Genomic DNA, 23,847 nt, shown 5'->3' on the forward strand with positions numbered 1-23,847 from the left:
TCTTATTTGGGGGGGAAGAGAGAAATACATTCATTTTTGAGAGACCTCAAGAAAGCGACCATCCATCCTTTTTTTTTTTTCTTTTTTTTGTGCGCCACCCCAACCAAGACCAAGGTGAAGGGGGGGAGTCCCAGGGGCCTGAGAGCCCTCCTGGGGTGGGGGCATGGGAACAGGCAGCTCCTCCATCCTGTCTTGGCTGGAGCTGGCCAGGGCTCAGCTCACAAAGGAAATTGTGGGTTGGTGAAACCAAAGCCAGAGGGACACACGTGTGTGCGCGCAGTCCTGTTCTCCGAGGGCCTCCCTACTGGGCCTGACTGTGGGGTGCAGATGGGAGAGGGATGGGTGGCACCTCTTGGCTCGAGGTACTCCGCCTCTGGGTCCAGCCCGCATTTCGGATGCCTATTGGAAATGGATGTAGCACCTTTTCCAGCCCTGGCTGCTCAAGGGGCTGGATGCTTCTTGCCAATTTCTCCTGCCTCCCTGGAAGGTTAGAATGAAGTTGGAGAGCATGGTCGGGAGCGGGGAGACCTGAGCATGGAAGGTCCCCCAAGCTGGCTTGGCACCCCTCTGCTGGTCTGGAAGGTGAGGCGACCAAGGGGATCACCACAGTTCCATTGCGCTACATGTGCCCTGGGAGTACCTTGGGTCAGTGATGATGCCCAAGGCCCCCTGTGCTCCTAGCCTGGGCCTTGAAGCCAATCTGGGGAATGGGGGACTCCTTTAGCTTCTTACTTGAGCCTGAGGCATGTGCTCCTAGCAACCTTGTTGGGGTGCTAGTGTAGGGCGCCTCCCCCCAACTGGCATGGCCCACTCCAACCTTCCCCTCCGTCTCCAACCTCTGGCTCTGTTTTTGGGCATCCATCCTCCTGCCCCGAGTCTTACGAAGGAGCTGAGAACCGTCTGTCTGGGGGCGGCATGTGGTCCCCCTCAGTCTCCCACTTCCCCCATAAGCATGTCCGTGGGCAGAGGACACCCACAAACAGCCCCAAGTCCCCTCCATGCACGCAGGGCCACTGGCAACAAGTCCTCGAGCGGGTGCGTGCGTCCTGGGGAATTTGGTGAGTTCGATTCTCACTGCTGTTCTGGGGGAGTTCTTGGGGGTCCCGTGAAGCTCGGAGGACGGTAGGAGCAGGCGTCCCCTCTGCATTTCTTCCACTGCTGCTCCTGGGGAGCTCCTGGCCCATTCCCGGGCGCTGCCCACCCTTGTCCCCTCCTCCCCCCGGCCGGAAGCCCACATGGAGGCGGCGGTCAGCGCCCATGGGTGTCCACTACTCCAGCGAGTCACTGTGTTCCAAGCCCAGGTCGCTGACATTTGTCGTCTGTAGTTCACCGGCCTCCTCCTCAAGCTCCTCCTCCTCTTCCTCTTCCTCCTCTTCCTCTTCCATCTCATCCTCTTCCTCCTCCTCTGTGCCATCCAGGGAGTCGTCATGGGCAGCCATCATGGCCTGCTGCATGGCGATGGTGGCGTTGTCTGAGGACAAGGACTGGAGGTTGTCCAAGTTGATGGACCCTGTGGGGGAGACAAGGCCAATGCAGGGGTGGGTAACCTTGAAGGGCCTGGATTCCTTTTCTGAGGGGCTCTATGCAGGGAGGCGGCACCTGCAGGTGTCCCTGTCTCCAAAAGCAGGGAAGGGAGGGGAGGAGGGTTGACGCCACATTCTCCGGGTGATCAAGTTCCAAACTTGCCCAGCTCCGCCCTTTCTGTCCAGAGCTGGCCCTTCACATGGGAGCGGGTCATGGCTTTTCCCAATGCCTGGACACGTGAAGGCCGAGCTCCTGGCTCCCTGTGTTATTCAGCTGTACGGGGAGGGGCGTGGGGATGGAGGGGATGGAAGAGACGAGACAGCAAAGCTCTTCCCTTCCCGGCCAAGCTTACAGACCAACTGCAAGCTTTGGGATTTATGGCTGGGCCTACTCTAGGGATGAATTCTGGGTTCTGACGTGGAAACTCGGGGTGCATGTAGGACGGGGATAGGTGGGGATGGTACAGGGGCAGTTAGAGATGGGACAGCGCTCGGTGCATGGCGTCCAGCGTGGGCCCCCCCCCCAGCCCTTACCATCAGGGTTTGTCCCTGGGGTACCCCCCTGCTGCTGCAGCACCCCCGCTGCAATGGAGTTGGGCCAGAATCTTTGGGTGGGCCGATGCTGGGACTTGATCTTCTTGGCTTTGGGCGCAGGGTCTGGGTTGCTGGCGTCCAGCATGGGCTGCAGGATGCGCCTCCGGGCGTTGATGAACCTGCCGGGATCGGGGTTCCTGGTCAGTAACAGCCACTGGGGGCATGTGTGTCATGGCGTATGTGTGACTGTGTGTGACCGCGTGACTGTGAATATAAGATTGTGGGACTGTGTGTGACACTATGGTTGTGCATATGAATATGTGTGTGATTGTGCCAGGACCCTGTGATTGTGTGACGGTGACAGTATATGACTATGTGATTGTGTATGACTTTGTGTTATGCCTGTGTGCGCGTGGGGTGGGGAGACCTATGTTTCCTAGCCAATGGCCGGATGAAGTAACACAGGGTCCTGCGATCCTCCACGAGTGTATGCAGAGCCTGGGTGCTCAGCTGATGCAGGAGGAGCTTTGGCCAAGGCACTAACCATTGGCTTCTTTCCGGGGGGCCATGGGCTCATCCCCTCAGTCTTTGGTTCATGCTCCACCAGTCTTACCCTGGACATTCCTCCTAGGGCAGCCCAGTCAGACATGGCCAGCGAGGAAACCTGAGATGGCAGAGGGTGATGGGGTGACAATGGCACTGTAGGAGGTCGAACTCCCTCAGTGCAGAGGGCTGGGAGGGGACACAGAGCACCCACCCACCACTGCTGCCCTCACTGCCTTAGATGGGGCTCTGTGGGATGAGGGCACCACTAAAGCTACCCAGCAGAGGGCGCCGCGGTGCTGCAGACGGAGCTGGGCGAACAGGTCAGCGGGGCGGTAGAGGAGAGAGAGGCAGGAGGAACCTGGGCAGGGGTGGGACTCACCAGTTGTTCACCTGCAGGAGGGTGAGGTTTGTCTGGGCCGCGATCTGCCTCTTCTCGTCCTCTGTGGGATATGGGTGCTGGAAGGGGTAGGGGGTCAAAGGCTAATTTGGGGACAATGACTTGCCGACCACACCCACAGCCAGACTGGGACAAAGGCAAAATCTGACCCTCCATCCATGGGCCTGTGCATCCCCGAAAGCAGGTGTATGCCCTTTTCTACCATCATCCCCACCTGCCACCAAACGGCTCCTTGAAACACATGTGGCTCTGCCATAGAGCTGATGTGCCAGGAATTGGGGGCTTGGCCTGAATTTTCCTGAGTGAGTCCATGAGAATGGGTTGGGCGTAGATGTAAAGCCGTGTAGATGTAAGGGCGTGTAGAAGCCTCTGAGCTTTCACTCCCCCACCCCCCAGATCTGTGGGAACCCTAGACCATAGGAAGGCTGGACAGTAGGGCTGTGACCCCCCCTCCCCCGAAGCCGGGCTAGGGCAGTTTGTTTTTGGGCCACACCTGGCAGTGCTCAGGGGTTACTTCTGGCTCTATGCTCAGAAATCGCTCTTGGCAGGCTTGGGGACCATGTGGGATGCTGGAGATTGAACTCAGGTCCATCCTGGGTCAGCAGCATGCAAGGAAAGCACCCTACTGCTGTGCTATTCACTCTGGCCCCTGGGCTAGGGCAGTTGGACTGTGGCCACCAACAGAACTAGACCCAGGGCCCCGGACACTCTCAGATATCCTGGGGCCCTGCTGTGCCCTCTCTGTTTCTAAGCTGCCTCTTGGTCCCCCAGCCCAGCTTCTTCTTTTTTTTTTTTTGTTTTTTGTTTTTTGTTTTTTTGGGCCACACCCGGCAGTGCTCAGGGGTTACTCCTGGCTGTCTGCTCAGAAATAGCTCCTGGCAGGCACGGGGACCATATGGGACACTGGGATTCGAACCAACCACCTTAGGTCCTGGATCGGCTGCTTGCAACGCAAACACCGGGCCCCCCAGCCCAGCTTCTAACAACCTCTCTTGGCTAAGTAAGTCCTGACTGTTTCCTGAATGGATCAGGCCAGTGAAGGGTGGGGGGCTGCTGCTCATTGCCTATCACCCGCTTCCCCTCCCCTCCCCCCAGAGACCCTGCACCCCTGTCTGAGTACAGGGTGCTGACACTAGCCTTCTAGCCCCTCCAGAAGGACTTATAGTTAATATTTGGTCTCCTGATCTTGGCGAGACGATATTTTGGTCTCCCGTCCCTCAGCAGACCATGCTTGTGTGTCTATGTGTGTGTTTGTGTGCTCATAGATGCTTCCTCCACACTCCATCACACCCACGCATCCCTGAGAGTGCTGCTGGCTTTGAATCATGGCTCTGTCCCTGAGTGCTTCCGGGTCATCTGAAGTCTTTCTGACCTCCACTGAAGACTCTCTGTAGGCACATGTCACACTCATGTACTCACATATACACACTTACACACATGGAATTGGCACCGTGCTGGCCACAGTATCTGAGCACAGGAGGCCTTGATGCAAGTGGCCACCGAAGTTTAGTAAAATGACAGCAGCACCTCAGCTGAGAGGGCCAGTGAGGGGGCTGAGTGCAGGCTGAAAGGACCTGGGATGTCTGGGTGAGGTCTGGGTGTGAGTCTGAGTTTGGGTGTGAAGCTGGGTGTGATTGTGAGCCTGTGTGTGTCTGTGAATTTGTGTGAATCTGTGAGTCCGGACGTGAACCTGAGAGTCTGACTGGGTTTGGCTGTGAGTCCGTGCGTCTGGCTCTAAATCTGGCTGTGAATCTGTGAGTCTGAATGTTAATCTGTGAGTCCATGGGTCTGGCTGGAGTAGGGCTGTCTCTCTGGCTCCCCTACTTTCACTCGGCCTCAGTGGCTACTGCTGTTTTGCTTCCCAGCCATGAGGCCCTGGCTAAGAGCGACATTCCCATCCTAGGAAGGCCTGTGTGCCAGGGATGCCTGCAGAGGTTCTGCCCAGAAGGGGACACAGGCCAATGACCCATTTGGGACACACAACCAGGGATACAACTGCCTTGCTCTGCAGGACAGGAGGTCGCAGTGCCTTGGCTGGAGTTCCCAACTTTTCTATGGCCACAGAAGCTAAGTGGGGACAGTCCTGCGGCTGCAAGTCCTACGAGGATGCCTCCTTTCAGGCCCAGCCTCTAGAAGCATCTTTGGCAGAGGTGCTCCCAGGGGACAGCTCTAGAGGGGACAGCAAAGGCTGGTGCTCAGGGGTCCCTGTTACCAGAGTATCCCAACACCACACACTCACCATGAGGTGCTGGAAGAGCCAGGAGCGCATGATGTTGGTGGCATGTTTGGGCAAGACGCCACGTTTGTTCTTGGACTTCTTGTCTTCGTTGTCCAAGAGGGAGGTGAGGTCAAGGTTAACCTTTAGGGCACGAAATAATTAGCATCAGCAGCTGGACAGGAGCTGCAAGGGACCCGCTGCCATAGCAACAAAGATTTTATGCCAGCCCCACCCTGGTCTTGCTCACTGCTGGGGCCCTGGAGGGTGAGACCTGAACCAGCTCCTAGAGGCCTGAGGGAGGGGCATGGGGGACAGGGCTGAGAGATGCAGGAACCCAGGGGTCTACAAAAGTGGCGATTCTGGGAATGGGGCTCTGTGGGTGGGGAGGGCTGTGTGTTGGGACTGGCTGTCATCCTATTATAGATCAGAACTGGGGATAGTCCACAGCCCAGACCTGGGCTCAGCCTCCCCCTGCAAAGAACACACACACCTCCAGGGGCCTGGCACCAGGCTCTTTGCTGGAACCCACGAAGCAGGAGCAGGGGAGTTTGTCATAGGTAGGAATGGAGGTCCCCGCAGCGGAGAGGCGCGAGGAGAAGGAACTGGGCCCATCACACTCACCTGCGTGTTCTGAATCTGCAGGCTACCCTGGGGGATGGCTTGTGTCACCACCTGGCCCTGGGAGGTCACCATGGTGACGGGCTGGTACAGGGCTCCACCTGGGGAGACAAATGCGGGTGGGTCTTTGCATGAGGTGAGGAGGCCAGTGGTTCACCTGGAGTTGGGCAGGCCCTCTGGGGGAAGGGAAGGCAGGTGGGGCTGCTAGGATGTTTGGGGGAGGACAATGGCTTCATGTGTAACTCACAGGGCATAAGAGACTGACCCAGATGGTCCCAGACCTTTCTCCACTGGGTCTTGGTGCCCACCCTCTAGAAACTTCTGCCATGAAACTCAGCTGGGGGCCTGAGTGATAGCACAGTGGGAGGGCCCTTGCCTTCTACACTGCCGACCTGAGTTCAATTCCCAGCATCCCATCCGGTGTCCTGAGCCCCTTCAGGAATGAGCGCTGAGCCTGGAGTAACCCCTGAGCAGCACCAGGTATGGCCCCAAACCAAAACCAAATAGAAGGGGCCGGAGAGATAGCATGGAGATAAGGCATTTGCCTTTCATGCAAAAGGTCATTGGTTTGAATCCCGGCATCCCATATGGTCCCCCGAGCCTGCCAGGAGTATTTCTGAGCCTGGAGCCAGGAGTAACCCCTAAGCGCTGCCGGGTATGACCCAAAAACAAAAATAAAAACAAAAACAAAAAACCAAACAGAAAAAGAAACTTAGGGGACCAAGAATGATAGCCCAGCAGGTAGAATTTGCCTTGCACATAGCTGACACAGGATTGGTCTCCAGCATCCCATAGGATTCCTGAGCCTGCCAGGAATAATTTCTGAGCATAGAGCCTGAGTGCCACTGAGTTGTGGGTTCCCCAAAAGAACAAATATTAAAAGGAAACTCAGCTGGTTGCCCATGTTTGGGGGGCACAGAGTGGACACCGCTTCTCACATCCTAGAAAGTTTGCTGTCATGCCAGACCCTTGGGTTCACCCTCCCCAGGGCACCCTGGCCCATCACTGACCTGACACCACCTGCGAGTTGACAGTTGTCATGGCGATGTTGCCCGGCTGGAGCGTGGACGCGGCCACCACAATCCCCGGGGGGTTGGTGGAGACTCCAGACATGGAATTGGGGGAGCTCTGCAGGAGGTCCTGGCAGATGGGGGGGGGGGCTGGTCAGGCCAAGGAGCCCCTGCGGCTGCCACCCTTATCCCTTTTTGCCCTTGTGGACACACCCAGCGGGAAGATTTGGACACCCACTCATCGTTCACTGTGCCATTCCATGCTCACTGAGCAAACAAGGCAGTAAGGATCCCCTCTCGGCTCCACCTCCAGAGACTCCCCATCCCGATATAGCTGCTCAGGGGGGTGCTGGGGTGTCAAGCTTCCTGGCTGATCCTAAGGTGCGTCCAGACCTGACTGTCCAGCCCCTACTTGGCCTCACCTTCCACTAGAGTATCTGGGAACCCCAAATGTGCCAAGCTGGAGCAATGTATTTCCCTTGCACGAGGTCAACCCAGTTTTGACCGCCAGCATACCATATGTCCCCCAGCACTGCCAGGAGTGATTCCTGAGTGCAGAGCCAGGAGTAACTACTGAGCACTGAAAAACCAAACCAAACCAAAAGAGAAAACGAGATGTTCCAAGTCGATCCTGACTTTCTCCCTGACTCTTCGAAAACAGCCCAGCGGCACATGCTCCCAAGATGCCACCATGACACAAGACCAGGCTGAGAAGACTCGGCAGCTCCCAGGACCTCAGGGCCAGATGATCTCTTGCAGCCCTCTGGCCCCCTATGGGTCTTTGCTGGATGCTGCTGATGAAGCCACCTCATAGGAGCAAAGAAATAGGGTAGGGCCAGCTCCATGGTAGCTGGGTGAAAGTGGAGCCAGATACTGATCCCAAAGTCTAGGGGGATGCCCCACCCTCAACTGGCAAATCGAGCAGTAGGGCTCGGTTGAGGGGTGGAGAGGGTTCATAACCCCTTCCCACCGTGTCTCTCAAAAGCTTCCTCAGAGGGTTGGCAGGGGAGGCGATGTGGAGATGGGTCCATGGGGTGCTGGCCCTGGGTTGCACTCTCACCCTCTATTCCACCTGCACTGCCACCTGAGGGGAATAGTTAGGGGGAAAGGAGCTAAGGTCCAGGGAACCAGGGAGCCATCAAGAATCCCCATCCTGGGCCCGGAGAGATAGCACAGTGGCCTTTGCCTTGCAAGCAGCCGATCCAGGACCAAAGGTGGTTGGTTTGAATCCCGGTGTCCCATATGGTCCCCCGTGCCTGCCAGGAGCTATTTCTGAGCAGACAGCCAGGAGTAACCCCTGAGCACCGCTGGGTGTAGCCCAAAAACCAAAAAAAAAAAAAAAAATCCCCGTCCTGACTCCAACCTTGGTTCTGGGGGATCCACCATTGAGCTGGGCTTGAAAACAGTGCCCATGTGATCAGAACCCCTGTGCTTGTCTCACTGGGTCCCTTCAACCATTCTCACTTGGGGTGACTCCTGCAATGCCCTGGTGGTCAGGTCACAGAGAACTGAGTCAAACCCGCACATTGCAGGCATCACAGGCTAGGTCTGTGGGCCTGCTTTAGGTCTCCACAGTAAGTGGGGGGAGCAGAGCAAGTGATGGGCCTTGTGTAGAGAGAACCCGGGCAGCAGGTGCTGAGGCTCCAGTCTGCCACGCATCCCCCTCCCCTGGTCATTAGGGATCTCTGCTGATCTGCCAAGCACCCAAGGGGCACTGTCCCTGCACCCCACCTGTGCCTAACCCTTCACTTCTCCCTGGTCTGGATGCCCCAGGTCCCACCCATGGTTCTCCTGCACCCTGAGCCCTTCCCCTGCAGTGCTTCTGAAGGAAGGAGGGTGCAGAGAGGCATGGAAGAAGCTAGATTCGACTGCCCACCTGTGGGGGTACCCTGTGCAGCAAGGGGCACTCCAGCGGTGTGTGTGTGGGTTAGGAGCATGGCTATTCTTTTATTTTTCTTTTTTCTTTTCTTTTTCTTTTCTTCTCTTCTTTTTTTTTTTTTTTCTTGTCTTTTGTTTGTTTGTTTGGTTTTTGGGTTTTTGGGCCACACCTGGCGTTGCTCAGGAGTTACTCCTGGCTGTCTCATGGCTATTCTTAAGGAACATTGGTATGGGTACAGAGTGGTCTCTGGGGTGCCAGAGTGAGCAGGAGCAGATGGGCAGTGATCCCAGTCTCTTTACCTGGCCAAGCCCAACTGCCAACTTAGTAGGTGCGCAGGCATCACTCCTTGCTGTGCTCAGGACCATGCGGTGCCTGACATTTGCCCTGTCCCATCTCTCCGTCCTGGGAATGCTGACTTCTTGCCAGTTAAGAGGCAAGATCGTGGTCCACAGGGTGGGATTCCAGGGAGACCCCTTTTCATGGCTTCCAGGGGAGCACTCCAAGTGCTAAATTTGCCCTGCCTCTCCCCTTCTTTCCACCTGGCAGCAAAACCCAGATCCTTGCTCACCCACTCATTTCTCTTCCTGACTCTTCCTCCATCTTAGCAGGCTCTTCCCATCCCAATCAACTCTGGCTGCAACTCTAACACCAGTGTTAACCCCTCTGTATTCTTCTCCTTGGGGGAGAGCAGATAAACGGCATGCTCCCCATTGCCTTGTTGCGTGAGATCATGGATCACGTACATAAAGCCCCTTTAGGGTGCAGCTGAGCACCAGGCTTGGGGGTTCCATCTTCTCCCTCCCATTCCTGCCTCTTAGAATAGGGTCCCACACAGTAACCAAATGTGCAAAGCCAGTAACCACAGAAACAGTATCTGTGCACCCAGGAGACAACTGGGGGAGATGCGTCTGATAGGGTCCAGAGAGGGACCCCCAACTGGACCCCAAGAGGCAGCGAGGCTGGTTTTTTGAGGTAGATGGATGGGCATGGGTGGGCGGCTCCAAGCCTGCCAATCAGGGGACAAGCCAGCGGTTCTCTGGGGGAAAATCAGCGCTAATGGCTGGAGCAGAGCTTCAGGGACACAGAGCCTACAGCAGGAGGGTGTGTGTGCCACTGTGTACATGTGTGACTATGTGTGCACACACCTGTGTGTTGTGCATCTCTGCTTGGTCATGTGTGAGCATATGTGTGTGTGTGCAAGGGCAGAGTCAAGATGCAGGGTTCTGCCGGAGCGGTGTCATTAGAGGTAAGGTGTCTGCCTTTGCAAGGGCTAGCCTAGGACGGACCATGGTTAGATCCCCGGATGTTCCATATGGTCTCCACAAGCCAAGAGCGATTTCTGAGCGCATAGCCAGGAGTAATCCCCGAGCGTTAATGGGTGTGGTCCAAAAACAAAACAAAATAAAATAAAAAAAAAAAGAAATAATGTTTGGGGCTGGGGAGATAGCATGGAGGTAAGGACTTTGCCTTGCATACAGAAGGTCGGTAGTTTGAATCCCGGCATCTCATATGGTCCCCTGAGCCTGCCAGGAGCGATTTCTGAGTATAGAGCCAGGAGAAACCCCTGAGCGCTGCCGGGTGTGACCCCAAAACAAACAAACAAACAAAAAACAAACAAAAAAAGATGAAAGGTTCTTACAGGCAATGACATCCAATGAGTGCAGATGCTAGGAGGCCAGAGCAGAATATCAGGAGACAGTGGTGGGCATGAGGTGACAATATGCGCAGAGCATGAGGGGACAGTGGTGGAAATGAGGTGACAATGTGAGAGCTGGAAGGAAGGTTGTGCTTGAAAGCTTCTTCCCCTGTCTCTACTCCTCTGCCCGCTATTGTCTGAATCCTTCTGCACTGGGCAGAGCCTTCGAGTAGCTACGTCAGGTCAAGGGCTGGGGCTTCCAGTGATGGGAATCAAAGTCCATTCAGGGGTGGAGGGTTGGGCCCGGGGGGATGGGGGGGCACTACATTGTAAGGGGGTCCCGTGCCCATATTCCCCTTCTCCACTGAACATTCTCACAACACAGGGTCCTTTGGAGGCTTCTGGGGCTTCAAGCCCCATGGCCCGCCCTTTCTCCCTCATCACCCAGGTACCCCCCAACACCAGCGCTGCAGGCAGTCGGGGGGGGGGGCCCTGGAGGGAAAGCCCTGGCCCTCTCTGAGGACCTGATTATTTCCAAAGCCTCGTGCTAATTTTCTGATATGATCCTCACACACGGGGAGGCACTAAATCCTCATTACTTTTCCTGACCGATGCATTCTAATTAGATCAACACTTTCACCAAAAAAAAAAAAAAAAAAAGTCACAATAGCCACGGGATGGCTTTCCATCTCATTAACTCCTCACTTATTATTTTCATGAAAATTACTGATAAAAATGTGCATCTCCATTTGGTGCGGCCGCACAGCCTCCCCGGTTCCTATCTCCCATCTCTCCAGTCGCCGGGGCTGCGCCTCGTCGCCATGGCAACCCACAATAATAGAAACTAATAAATTACAAACGAGATGCTCGTTGAGCAATTATTGTCCTCTTTTATGCAAGTTTCTTGCTAATTTTGATCATAAGGGAAAGTACAATAAGGCTCCGAAGGAATGAGTCTATTTCAAGAGAATATCAGCGAGAAGAAGCCGGGCGGCTGTTTCTTCCGCCTTGTAATCAAGCCATGCGGTGATTTCAAGCCACAGCAAGAGGGAAGGAAGGGGCTCAGTGTGGCCACCAAGCCCACGTGCTCGTGACCCAGTACCCTCGGGATCCTTCAGGCTGGGCCCCATGTGCTACTCTGGAACAGACAGAGTGCTGGCCTTCTGGGGGCCCTTGTCACCCCAAATCTATCACCAGGATGCGGGACATGAAATGACTGGGCACAACCATGACCCCACCAGTTATTGACAAGTGCTGTATCCAGTGCCCCTCACAAGTAGTTCTTGGGAAGCTACACACACACACACACACACACACACACACACACACACACACATATACACACGAGAACCTTTGGAGCCTGAGTGTCACCTGAAGGGGCTGCTATAACCCCATGGAGGGCACCTCCATGTGCCCATCTGAATGAGAGAGAAAGCTCGAGGGGATGAGGGGCACAGCACTTGAGGTCCAGAGGGCTCATGAACTTGGGTTCATGTCCCCCAGAGAGATCTTGCCCCCTCCTGGGTGCAAGTCACAGACCCCCTTTGTACCCCAGAGCCACAGGAGTCACAGGAGCTCTGAAGAGGGAGGCAGAGGGGGCAGAAAACAGTGAGGAGCTGAGCCCTTCCTCAGAGCAGAGGGAGCATCAAGGTGGGGGCGGGACAGGCAGAGTTGGGGGGCAACCCTCCCCACTCCGGCCTCAACCTCCATCTCCATTAAGCTGGGCTCAGTTTTTGGTGTGGGGTGGCACGGAGAGAGGAGGAACCGCACGGCTGGAATCAGAGGCCGAGCTGGGGGAGTCCAGGAGCGGTGGGTAGGGCATTACCTGTGAGTGGAGGCTCATGGCGGGCTGGTTGGGGGAGTAGGGCCCCCCGAGGTCATTCCTGAGCAGGTTGTCGCTGTGCATCTTGGTCTTGAGGCAGGTGATATAGCGGTTGCAGAAGTCCTTGCACAGCTCGTTCACCTTCTCCAGTTCCAGCAGGTGGATTCGTAGCACCTGAATCGCCTTCACCATCTGCGGCACAGGCGGGCAGGGGGTGAGCCCCGGGGGGGGGTGTACTGCTCGCTAACCCCAGCCCCCTCAGTCCCAAGTCTCTGTTCACCCACCTGCTGGTTGGGGCTGCTTGCCAGGTGCCCATGGCAGCTGTTCTGAGAAGGGTGTTGGGTTGGCACTGGCACCCTATGACCTCTGACCCTGTCCTGTGTGACCTGACATAAGCTCAGCCTGGGCCTCATCATCTTAGAAGCTGGGGTAGATATGCTGCCTCTTGAATATGGGGTCCCCTCATCATCTGGGAAGCTGGAGTAAATATGCCACCCCTCCCCCCAAGTGTGGGGTTGCTGGGAAAAAAAGCAGGGGCATGAATGCAAAGTGTGAGAGCAGAGTGCAAGAAGGGTGCAAGGAGACCAGGGCGCCTGAGGGTATACATGTATGTTCCTGAGAATCTTTGGGGACACTGTTATATGCTTACAAGAAAGTGCCCAGGGCCTCCAGGAAGAGAGGCTGAGTTGCCCTTGGTCCAATCACCCTTTGAAAAAATGACTGACAAGGGACCAGAGTGATAGAGAGTACAGCAGGGAGGACATTTGCCTTGTATGCATCTAACCTGAGTATAATCCCCAGCATCCCATAAGGTACCCCAGGCACTGCCTGCTAATTCCTGGTGTGGCTCCAAAGTCAAACAAAATAATGACGTGGGGTGGTGGTGGTGGTGGTGTCTTTTCCATATGCATATATTTTAACGTAGTTTCAATCATTTTTGTGCAATTTCATTTCCTGTTTTTTCCCTTCAGGTCCCAATGTTGTCTTTTTTCCCCTTCAGTGGCAGGGATAGAGTCTGATTTGCTTGGTACTAATACATATGGATACTGACTAATAAAATATTTGTGGGAAGAGTGAAAGTTATTTAGCTAATTTATTTTTTTGGGGGGGGGTCACACCTGGCAGCTCTCAGGGGTTCCTCCTGGCTCTATGCTCAGAAATCGCCCCTGGCAGGCACAGAGGACCATATGGGATACCGGGATTCAAACCACCATCCTTCTGCATAAAAGGCACCTAACCTCCATGCTATCTCTCCGGCCCCTTGGCTAATCTATTGAGGAGTGCATTTAGATCACACCTGTAGGGGTTACTCCTGGCTCTGTGCTCAGAGGTCACTCCTAGTAGGGTTCAGGAGACCCTAAAGGATGTTTGGGGATAAAATTCAGGTCAGCAGTGTGCAAGGCTCAACCTCTTAGATTCAAAGTCTGTCATATTTTACCTTTCTGTAAAAAGGTCCGAGCAACTATTTTCCCAGCAGGATATTCCCTGCCCCAATTTATTTCCTGAGAGCTTCATCCCCAGGTACGAAAGGGAAGACACTACAGCATCCTTCTGGTCGGTGACAAATATGGTCAAACTGCTTATTGCTCAGACAGGGGTTGCTCTGGAGCAGTTGGACATGTATCAGCTAAGATCTGAACCTCGACTGAAATTTCTTATCCTCTGTGTACATTAACTCAAACCAATCCAAGACATAGGAGTAAGACATACAACTTGTAGGAAAAAAAGAAAAAAAAAACTGGGGAAAATGACTAGGACCAAGTGCTGGGAAAAGAGGTCTTGGGCTAGACCCCAAAAGAATGGAGACCAGTTCCATTGCACTCAAGAAGGTTTGCTCCTCAAAGACCCTGGGGAGAAGGAGGAAGGGACAAATTACACATTGAGAGTGGACATTGCCAATTATTTGGTGGACAAAGGTCTTAGAATAAAAAAATATATACTGAGCTCTCCATGGGCCACCAAGGTGACAGGCCAGCTCATAAAAACAGAAGCAAAAGACAATATCCAACATTCTACTGAAGGAGTGCAGATGGCAGATGAGGCCAGGAAGAAAGGCATCATGCCACTGGCTGTTAAACAGTGATGTGTTTTGTTTTGTTTTGAGCACACACTTATGAGAAACTCAGCGGCATGCCCCAGAGCTGGGGAAAACTGATCCTGAGTTCTTCTGCTCTGCTCGTGGGAGCACAGTAGCATAGCCAGGGTGGAAAACAGTGGAGTAGCACCAATAGCTCAGCAGACCCAGTCTTCAGGCTGCAAGCCCAGAGAAATGAAGCACCGGTAAATGCAAAACCCTGAGTGTACAAGTTCAAGGCAGCATTATGTCCAACAGCCCTGAATGGGAAATAAACAGCCACATTCACGGTGAATGGAGAAATGGCACTAGAACAGCGCCATGGAATAATATTCAGCCACGACAAGGGAATGAACCCAGCCGACACTGGTTGACTGAATGGATTTCAAGGGAATTAAAAGGATGAAGAAGAACTGGCCTCAAAGGTGATTCACTTCTGGTGCCAGTTAGAGAACAAACTTCACATGACAGAACCAGAGAGACGGGGAGAGATTTCATGGTTGCCAGAAGAGAGAGGGATGGGACTATCTTAGCTTTGATAGCACAGTGTATACATGAATCCATACATGATAAAACGGCATGGAGGCATACGCACACATGTACACACACAGGAATGCATGTAAACTTGGTGGCCTCTGGTGAAGTTGTGCGTATTGTCCAACTGGCAGCTTCATGGTCATCAATGAGGCGTGAAGGGAATAGGACTCCCTGGATTGGTTCTCACAGCTGCATGAGATGTTGTGACCAGGCCAGATAAACTGCTTGAGGACTTCTGGGGTTGGAGCAACAGCACAGCAGGTAGGGCATTTACTTTGCAAGTGGTCAACCAGGGTTCGATCCCCGGCACTCTATATGGTCCCATAAGCAGTGCTAACGTCCAGATCCAGGTGGCCTGTGGGACTGTCTTCCGGGCCCCGTGAGCACTGAAAACATCGGGTCTCCCTTGTTGATACAATTTCCTGGACTCTTAAGTCTTTCCAGCAGTGCCTCCAAGTGCCTGCACAGTCTTCTCTAGGGTTTGAGGATGTTGTTTAATTAGTTTTCTTTTCAAAACAAAACAACCTCAATTCCTTACGTTTCCTCTATTTTTTTATTTTTCTCTTTCTGGTGATGAGGGGGAGGCTAGGCCATATTGTGGAGCTGTCTGGTCCACACAGAACTGTGAGTTCTGCTGCCCCAAGACAAATGCCTTAACTCCTGTCCTCTGTGATTCCTCTTGGCCTTCCTCTCCGCTTCCTCTTGGCCTTCCTCTCCTTCTTCCTTCCTTTCCTTTCTCTAGCACTTCTGTATAGCTATACCATATTTATTTATATCATAATTACCACCACTGCATTATCCTCAGACCTCAATTTTAGATAATACTGGCAAGATCTTTCTAAAACCAAAATACAAAAGTGCCACATAATGACCACACCTACCTTTCTGTTTTGTTTTGGTTTCTGGGCACATGCAGCTCAGCTCAGGGGTTACTTCTGGCTCAGTGCTCAGAAATCGCTCCTGACAGGTTGGAAGACCATATAGGATGCCGGGAATTGAACATGGGTCCATCCGAGGTTGGCAGCATGCAAGGCAAATGCCCTACCATTGTGCTATATCTCTCTGGCCCTCACACTCTACTTTTTTGCAAGAAAAAAAAATACTCAGACAACCTGTAATGATTGTGCTATGAAAAGCAGCAATCATTTTATACTTTTGTTTTTGTTTTTTTGTTTTTGGGTCACACCAGCAGCGCTCAGGGGTTACTCCTGGCTCTACACTCAGAAATCACTCCTGGCAGGCTCGGGGGACCATATGGGATGCTGGGATTTGAACCCTCATCCTTCTGCATGCAAGGCAAACGCCCTACCTCCGTGCTACCTCTCTGGCCCCTCATTTTTATACTTTTTAAATTTTGTTTTTGGGCCACACCTGGTGTTGAGCAGGGGTTACTCCTAGCTCTGCACTCAGTAATTACTTCTGGCTAACGCAGGAGACCATAGTGGGTGTGTGGGATCAAACTTGGGTTGACTGTGTGTAAGGCAAACACCCTTCCCGCTCTAGCCCTCAGCAATAATTTTTAATCAATATTTTATCTACTCATTTATTTTTAACCTTCCCTTGAAGTGGAGCAAATACACACACACATAGCAAAGTGCATGTTTCTTCAGAAGCAGCCAATTGTGGTAAAGAACTAGTCAGTGCAGATATGGGAAAGAGAGAAGCAAAGTGGGTTCTCGCCCGCCCTGCCAGTCTGTGCTGGATAGAACCGCGCACTTTGTTTTCCATCCAGATTTGAAGCTGTGGGCAGAAGTCAACCCTGCCCTGGGCCATGACAGCACAGCAAAACCAAGGTTTTTTTTAATGGGCGAATAGACTGGCTTTAAAGATTTAAAAGGTGAAGGACATCTGGTGAAGGCTTGAACGAGCAGGGCCTCACCAGAATGATAGAAAGAGGAGGTTAGAGACCTGGGTAGAGTGGTGAGGTTGGGGGCATCTTTGTGTTGTGCAAGCTACATTCTGGGGCACATGTACCTGGGTGCCACCAACCTTAACCTCAGTTCCCTTGATGGTAAGACACAATGTCAGCATCCTGATGTTACCCCCTCTGACTCAAACACCAAAAAAGGGCCCAAGAAGGGGCTTGGCGAGCCACAGAGAAGCAAAGGCACATATTTTTGTTGTTGTTGTTGTTTTGGTTTGGTTTTTGGTTTTTGGTTCACATCCGGCAGTGCTCAGGGGTTACTCCTGGTTCTATGCTCAGAAATCGCTCCTGGCAGGCTCAAGGGACCATATGGGATGCGGGATTCGAACCAATGACTTTCTGCATGAAAGGCAAATGCCTTACCTCCATGCTATCTCTCTGGCCCCTGTTTTGGAATTCTCTTCAGTTCCAAATGCCTGACCCCGCTGGACCTTCCTGTGCCTTCACATCTGTTCCCCTTCATTCTCCTACAGTGGAGCTCAGCAAACTAACCTCTAGCAAACTAACCTCTGTCTGCTCTAAATCAGAACAAACCTACCACGTGTAAGACTATTGCTCTACTGGGATGTCGTGTAAAGATGATTTTTAACAGCAGAGGTTCCATGGAACAGTTTCTGTAAATGCAATGCTTGTGCCTGGCCTCCGGCCCCACTTTCTCTCTGTCCTTTTCTCCCTCTGCAGAGGGGCAGGAGGTTTTGGCCCCGTCCTCTGCACCCAGCTGGCTCGTCCCCTGCCCTGGAGCCCATGCAGGGAGGTGCCCAGCACCCTGTTTCCAGCCTCAGTGCTTTTGGCAGGGTTGATAAGATGGAGGGGCCAGGCATTAGGAGAAGTGCCAATCCTGCTTGCTAGAGTGCTTATCCTCCTGGGCTCCTTTCTAAGGGGGAGCACTTCCCACTGGGCCCCCAAAGATCCTTTCCTCATGCCCATGTCCTGGTCCTAGCAGCTGTCAAAATGCTTCTTTCTGCAGGATCTCATTTGAGTTGAGAGGAGCAGGGACACACAGAAAATACGTCTTTCTCTCAGAGGCAAGAAGGGGTGCAGGATGAGGAGGTGGGGAGCAGAGGTGAGGAACAAAGAGAGGTAGGGAGATTGGGAGCTGAGGTGACAAGAGCTGGTGAACTTCCTGGGCAATTGTTTTGCTGTTGTTTTAGGGCTATACCCTGTAGTGCTCAGGGTTACTCCTAGCTCTGCGCTCAGGAATCCCACCTGGTGGTGCTTGGGGGACTATATGGAATGCTAGGGATGAAACCTGGGTTGACTGAGTGCAAGGCAAAGCTTTCCCTGCTGTGCTATCCTCCTCCTCAATTGGGAGGTTCCCTCCCTGGGGTGCAGGCCCTGTCCATCTTCCAGAGTAGCTGGAAGAAAGCACATGTGAGAGGCTACAAAGCTCTGAGTAGGGGAACTGGGGGGCTCTGGTTGTACATATGCGGATATTCATGCCCCCCCCCAACACCTGGTGTAATAGCACTAGCTTCTCTCTATACCCAGAAAGGAGTCCTACTGTTTCTCTGCCAGCCTCTGCTCCAGGGATGGGCACAGGCTGTATGTGGGCCACTGTTAGGGTTGATCATCCCCCCACCCCCTGCCAGTCCTTTCCCAGGGCCTGAGAGAGCGTATCCCTCAGCCCCTCCACTGCCAGCCAAGCCTCCAGCCTCAGGCCCTGCTTCCCCAGAGTGGACCCTGGGCCTGCTTTGGAGTTGGCTTTGTGGTCAGACAGCCATAAGCTGTCCCCCCTAGTCACACCCAAGTCTCATTAAAACATGCCCCATAAATGTTAAAAAATTTACACATAAAAATAAAAGAAAAAAAAGTCCTATGCATGAAACTGGAACCGTACGTTTTACAGTCTCGGTTTGAAATCTTGCATAATATATAAAACCTTGGCCTTGCGCCGGGGGCCCGTAAATCAGATCTTATAAAACAAAAAGCTTTCACCTTTCAAAGGGGCTTGGGGAACTTGCAAATTTTACAAATTTTACCCACTGCCAGTTGGAGGTGGGTGCCCCACTCTGGGGGCCTGGACGGGTGTGGGCACATGTGAGGTGCTGAACCTCAGGGGCACAAATGATGGAAAGGTAAAGGGATGGTCAGAAGTGGGGCAGAGGGGAGGGAATCTGGTGGTCCTGGCTGGAGGAACAGCTGCGGGGTGCCGGGCAGTGCCAGGGCAGCCACAGGAGCCAGCAGACCACTGACCTTGACCCCTCAGTGTCAATGTCCCCTCGTGGCTCAGACCCTGGTGCTCTGGGAAGCGCAGGGACTAGGTAGTGAGCATAGAGAGATGCCTATCTTTGCACACATGCCTTTCCTAGTGAAGTTTACTGGGATATGGGGCTGGAGGGGCTGGCACCCCTCGGGGATTCGCTCAGAGGAGCTGCGGAGGATTCAGTTCCAAAGATGTGTCTGGGATTGGGTCTTCATCACTTCATCATCCTAGGCACCTCTGTAGCCCCCGAGCACTACTGCATGTGCCATATCCCCAAAAGAGCATTGGGAGGGAAGGGAGAAAAGCTCCCAGATCCATAGGACAAAGGGTGGGCCCGAGGGACTGGGGTGGGGGGAATCCCAGACTGGGAGATGGTCAGAGGATGGGCAAGGGCCCAGGGTGAGACCATGTGGGGGTCCCCACTGTGCTGCTGACAGTTCCCTTGGTGAAAGTCAACACTCAAGGGCACCCGCGAGCCACCCCGGCACACACATATATAAAAAATAAATCTCTCAATTATCTCAGCTCATTTGCTTGGGGTCTCTCATTTTATGTCCCTGCTCCGCTGCGCCGTATATCTGTCCGGATAAAGAGTTACAGTCCGCTGGGCTACGTGTGCGGGGTTGTAAAAAATACAGATGCCAAATTAACTGGCTGTGGCGCTCGGCAGCTGATGGAGCCGATAATGACGCCATCTGACCTTTCTCTAATTTCTAATTATGTGCATCTCGGCAGTGCTGGCAACATGATTCTGGCTCCAAACGGGGCGCCTGCGTAGGGCCACCTTGCGCACCCCCCGTCCGACACATCAAGACATAAGATGGGTACTCAAGGGTGTTGCTTGAACCCCCAAATCTAGTTTCCTGGCCATGCCAAACCAGGAGGTAAGGTGTCCTGGTAGTTCTGCACAGATGCGACTCCTGGGCAGGCACCAACCAGACGAGAGAAGGCCATGTGGGCCCACAGACCACTTGCTCAGGGTGTGTGTGTGGGGGGCAGTCTGTGTCTGTGGCCAGAGCAGATGTGACACAGTTGGGGACCAGTGTGGGGTTGGTGGGGTCAGCAGTGCTGACTGTACAGGAGATGGCTTAACTCTGCAGCGCGCAGTGGGTGCTGGTTAGATCTGTGGCTCCAGGACTTGCTGTTGTGAAATTCTGACCAGCTAAGCTAGGGGACAGGTCACACAGGACAGCTACAAGGGAACTGGGACAGGTCTGGGAATCTGCTCTAGGACAGCTGGGGATGCCAGGGACACATGGGACACCCATGAGATGGACCTGTGTTGAGCAGCCCTCGAACCACAGCCCCCAAGCAATGCTTTGCAATGACTGTCCAGGCCAGAGCAGGCCTGATGGGGCCTCTGGGTTCTCCTAAGGCATCACACTTGGCTCTGCGGACAGTGGCACAACCTGAAGCACTTCAGCTGCTCTGCCACATGTGTGTATGTGAATGCATGTATGTACAGGGATACATGTGTGTGCGCAGACATGTCTAGACTCTAGCTTTTGTGGATTCGTGCTTGCTTCTCGCGTGCTCTTGCCTTTTGGCGTACTGGATAGAGATATCAGTCTCACATGAGATAGATAAGTGGGGAGTGTTGGGGGCTACTCCGGCTCCATCTGGGGAGCCCCTGGGTGAGTGCAGGATGGAAGATGTCTGTGCTCCACAGACACCCTCCATTCAGGTCCAGCTCAGGCGGCCCAGACCTCACAGCTTCAGCCAGTGCAGACCCCAGACCCATCAAGCCATCTGAGATGCTGGGGCCCTGCATCAGCACTTCTGGAATGGGCGATGGCCCTAGACTTTAGGCCTAGGCCCTAGAGCAGCGATGGCGAACCTATAGCACCCAAAGGCCTTGCAGCTGGCACGCGGGAAGGTCCGCAACTAAGATACGCGGCACGGCGGGAGGCGAGTGTGACACTAAAATCTTGTTATTAAGGTTTAATTGGCATGCTGGCACTTTGAGGAAATTCTTTGGTTTTGTGCAGCAGTTTGGGCACTCGGGCTCAAAAAGGTTAGCCATCACTGCCCTAGAGCATTGGCTGCTTTGGGGAACCTAGACTATGGAGTGACTCTTCAGGGGGCGCTGCTGCTCCCCTGGGTCACATGACTGCAGCTTCCAGACCTTCTGGCTACAGCACAGTCCTGCCTTTATACCTGCCTGCTGAGTGGTACCGTGTTGTCTAAGTGGTACCCCAGTATGCTGAATGGTACCCTAGTATACTGAGTAACACTCCAGTATGTTGAGCTTTATCCCTGTCTGCTAAGTGGAATAAAGTTTTCAGAGAGTATCCCAAATACTGAGTGGTACCTCAGCATGCTGATTGTTAACCCTGTATGCTGATTGGTATCCTACATATCCTAGTATGTTGAGTAATACCCGTTTACTGGTGGGTATCCCAGTATTCTGAATGGTACCTTTCACATGACCAACTTGCCAGTACTCAGCTCAGCCACCAGCTGCCTACCCGCCCACCCTCTCCATCCCCTCTTTCCTCCCACCCACCCTGCCAGCAGGGGCAGAGAAGGCAAAACCCAGCTGTGCTGGAGAACCAGAGGAGGAAGCCAGGAAGGCTCCTGTTGCTAGAAATGCCTGGGGCTGCCCTGCTTCCTGTGGATCCCAGGGTGCGGGGTGGGGGTGTTTGAGGGTCTTTACCAGATTGTCCAGCTCCGGGTCATCACTGAAGAAGGGCTTGTGTTCCTGCTCCTGCTGGTGGACAAAGTTCTCGATGTCCACGTCGAAGCTGGCCGAGGTGATGCACTCGGAGCCTTGCGTGGCCTGCTCGCACTTCTCAAACAGCAGAGTCAGGAGAGGGAACAGCGGGTGCCTGCAGGACAGCCGAGCTCAGGTCCCTGCCTCTCTGCTCCCCTTCTGGGGGTGGCCAATCCCACACACTTCAGGGGGGCTGCTCTGCTCTGCTCAGAGCAGCTGCAGGGATGTCTGGGTGGGTATGGGAGGGCGGTCATTATGGGCTGTGTCTGTCATCGCTATTCTGAGGGGACTCCCTTCCCCTCTTTTCCTGCGGGAAACTGCTCAGCTACCTCAGGGCTTGCTCACTTCTCCCCTAGGCCCGCTTGTCTTCATGGCCTTGTGCCTGAGTGGGTACCTGATGCCCACAGAAGGAGGCCGCACAGATCTGTGTTCATTACATCCATTCCATGACGGCCCCACTGAACCACTCTGCAGCCTTAAGAAGCTTCCCTGGGCCGGGCGGTGGCGCTAAAGGTAAGGTGCCTGCGCTAGCCTTGGACGGACCGCGGTTCGATCCCCCAGTGTCCCATATGGTCCCCCAAGCCAGGAGCAACTTCTGAGCACATAGCCAGGAGTAACCCCTGAGCGTTTCTGGGTGTGGCCCAAAAACCAAAAAAAAAAAAAAAAAAAAGAAGCTTCCCTGACTCCCCTGCAGCTGTTGGCCTCTCACCTGCTTCCTCGCTGGCCTAAGTCACTGAAGGTTGGAGAGGAACCATTGTCCAGAGCCCAGCGGGGAGCATGGACATGCATAGATGCGTGTATGTATGTGTAAGTGCGTGCACGCAAGTCTGTCCCCATAAAGGCATGCCCTTTGCAGTCCTGGGCATGTGAGTCACCACATCCATGTCCAGCCCCTGACTGTACAACACTGTACCCTGGGCCCAGAGCCCTCATGTCCACCCCCCACATGTCCACTCTCTGTTCTTTCTCCTTGTGCCTTCAGGACCCTGAAGTTGGCCCCTTCTCACTGAACCTCACTGGTGGTCAGGGGAGGGTGAGTGCTGGTTCGGGAGTGCAGGTTCTAACCCAGGAGTGCTCTGACAGGCATTATCCGACAGAATTTTGGGCTGAGGTGGGAATGTCCCATGACCCCTCCCCCCAAGCCACTATCAAGAGGCCATCAACAGCCCCCCACTTTGGGGCTGGAGCAATATCACAGCAGTAGGGCATTTGCCTTGCATGTGTCAACCCCAGAAGAACCCCAGTTCAATTCCCACTATCCCATCTAGTCCCCCAGCCTTCTAGAAGTGATTTATGAGTGCAGAGCCAAACCGAGTGCTACCGGGTGTGACCCAGAATCCAAAAAATGTGGGGGGTACAGAAAAATGGCTGCAGTGTCAGGCTTCCACTGGTTAAAACTGAGATCATGTTAGCTGGGCTCAATTTAATAGTCACAAAAGGCTTGTGGCTGTGATAGTGGACTGTTCAGGAGGAATGAAAGGGGCTTGGGCTCCCCTCTGCAGCCTATTCTATTTGGTTTTGTTTTGGGACCACGCCTGGCCTTGCTCAGGACTTACTCCTGTCCTGCACTCAAGAATTGGGAGGCCATATGGGATGCAGAAATCGAGTCCAGGCTAGTTTCATCCAGAGAAAGCTCTTTACCCACTCACTGTCTGGCCCCCTGCACCTTGTTCTAGAACCCCAGCAGGGCCTGCTGCCCAGCCCACCTGGGGATTGTGGGTAGAAGGGATAGCTCTGAGGGTGGTGAGTGCATTGTATGTTTCTGGGGTTCTCCAATTCCAGGCAGAAAGGCTGAAGGCTGGAGGGCTAAGGGGCCCCTGGATACTGGCTCCCACCTTGCTGGGAACTGACATGACAACAACTGTGCAAGAGACTGAAAAGGATAAGGGGGCCTGGGTAGCCCCAAGTTGCTGAAAAAGATCTTCAGGGCTCCCGCAGGAGGCTGGCTAGGGAAACAATGGGCGGGCGGAGCTGAAGAAGACAAAGAGAAAACCAGGTGAAGGGGTTAAACTCCAGCCTAAATCTTCATTTGCAGCCACTAATCCAGCCGCATATTACAGTCTAATCTGACCTGATCCCAGTTTAATGCCAGATTCTCCTGGCCCTGAGTGGAGCAGCAGAGCAAGCCTCGGTGGCTGCAATTTCAGCAGAGCCCTGCAGTGGTTTAGCTGAGGGACATGAAAGGCAAATTCCAGACGGTGTTATGAATTATT

The 23,847-nt window shown here is 53.8% G+C and overlaps 1 protein-coding gene across 3 annotated transcripts in view; it reads right to left on the bottom strand.

The window, feature by feature from the left end:
• Window positions 1-450: 450 nt before the first annotated feature.
• The window catches only part of PKNOX2 (PBX/knotted 1 homeobox 2), a 137,590-nt gene continuing 114,193 nt past the window's right edge, over window positions 451-23,847 (bottom strand). For all 3 annotated transcript variants that reach the window (XM_049777934.1, XM_049777931.1, XM_049777932.1), the window contains 8 exons: window positions 21,578-21,749; window positions 12,187-12,375; window positions 6,847-6,976; window positions 5,840-5,937; window positions 5,240-5,359; window positions 2,983-3,059; window positions 2,058-2,236; window positions 451-1,510 (listed from right to left, as the gene is read on the bottom strand). In XM_049777934.1, the coding sequence (XP_049633891.1) occupies window positions 1,269-1,510; window positions 2,058-2,236; window positions 2,983-3,059; window positions 5,240-5,359; window positions 5,840-5,937; window positions 6,847-6,976; window positions 12,187-12,375; window positions 21,578-21,749 (1,207 nt within the window). In that variant the 3' untranslated portion in view covers window positions 451-1,268. The remainder of the gene's footprint in view (window positions 1,511-2,057; window positions 2,237-2,982; window positions 3,060-5,239; window positions 5,360-5,839; window positions 5,938-6,846; window positions 6,977-12,186; window positions 12,376-21,577; window positions 21,750-23,847) is intronic.

Source organism: Suncus etruscus, chromosome 8, assembly GCF_024139225.1.
Source record: "Suncus etruscus isolate mSunEtr1 chromosome 8, mSunEtr1.pri.cur, whole genome shotgun sequence".
In the NCBI taxonomy this organism is placed as follows: domain Eukaryota; kingdom Metazoa; phylum Chordata; class Mammalia; order Eulipotyphla; family Soricidae; genus Suncus; species Suncus etruscus.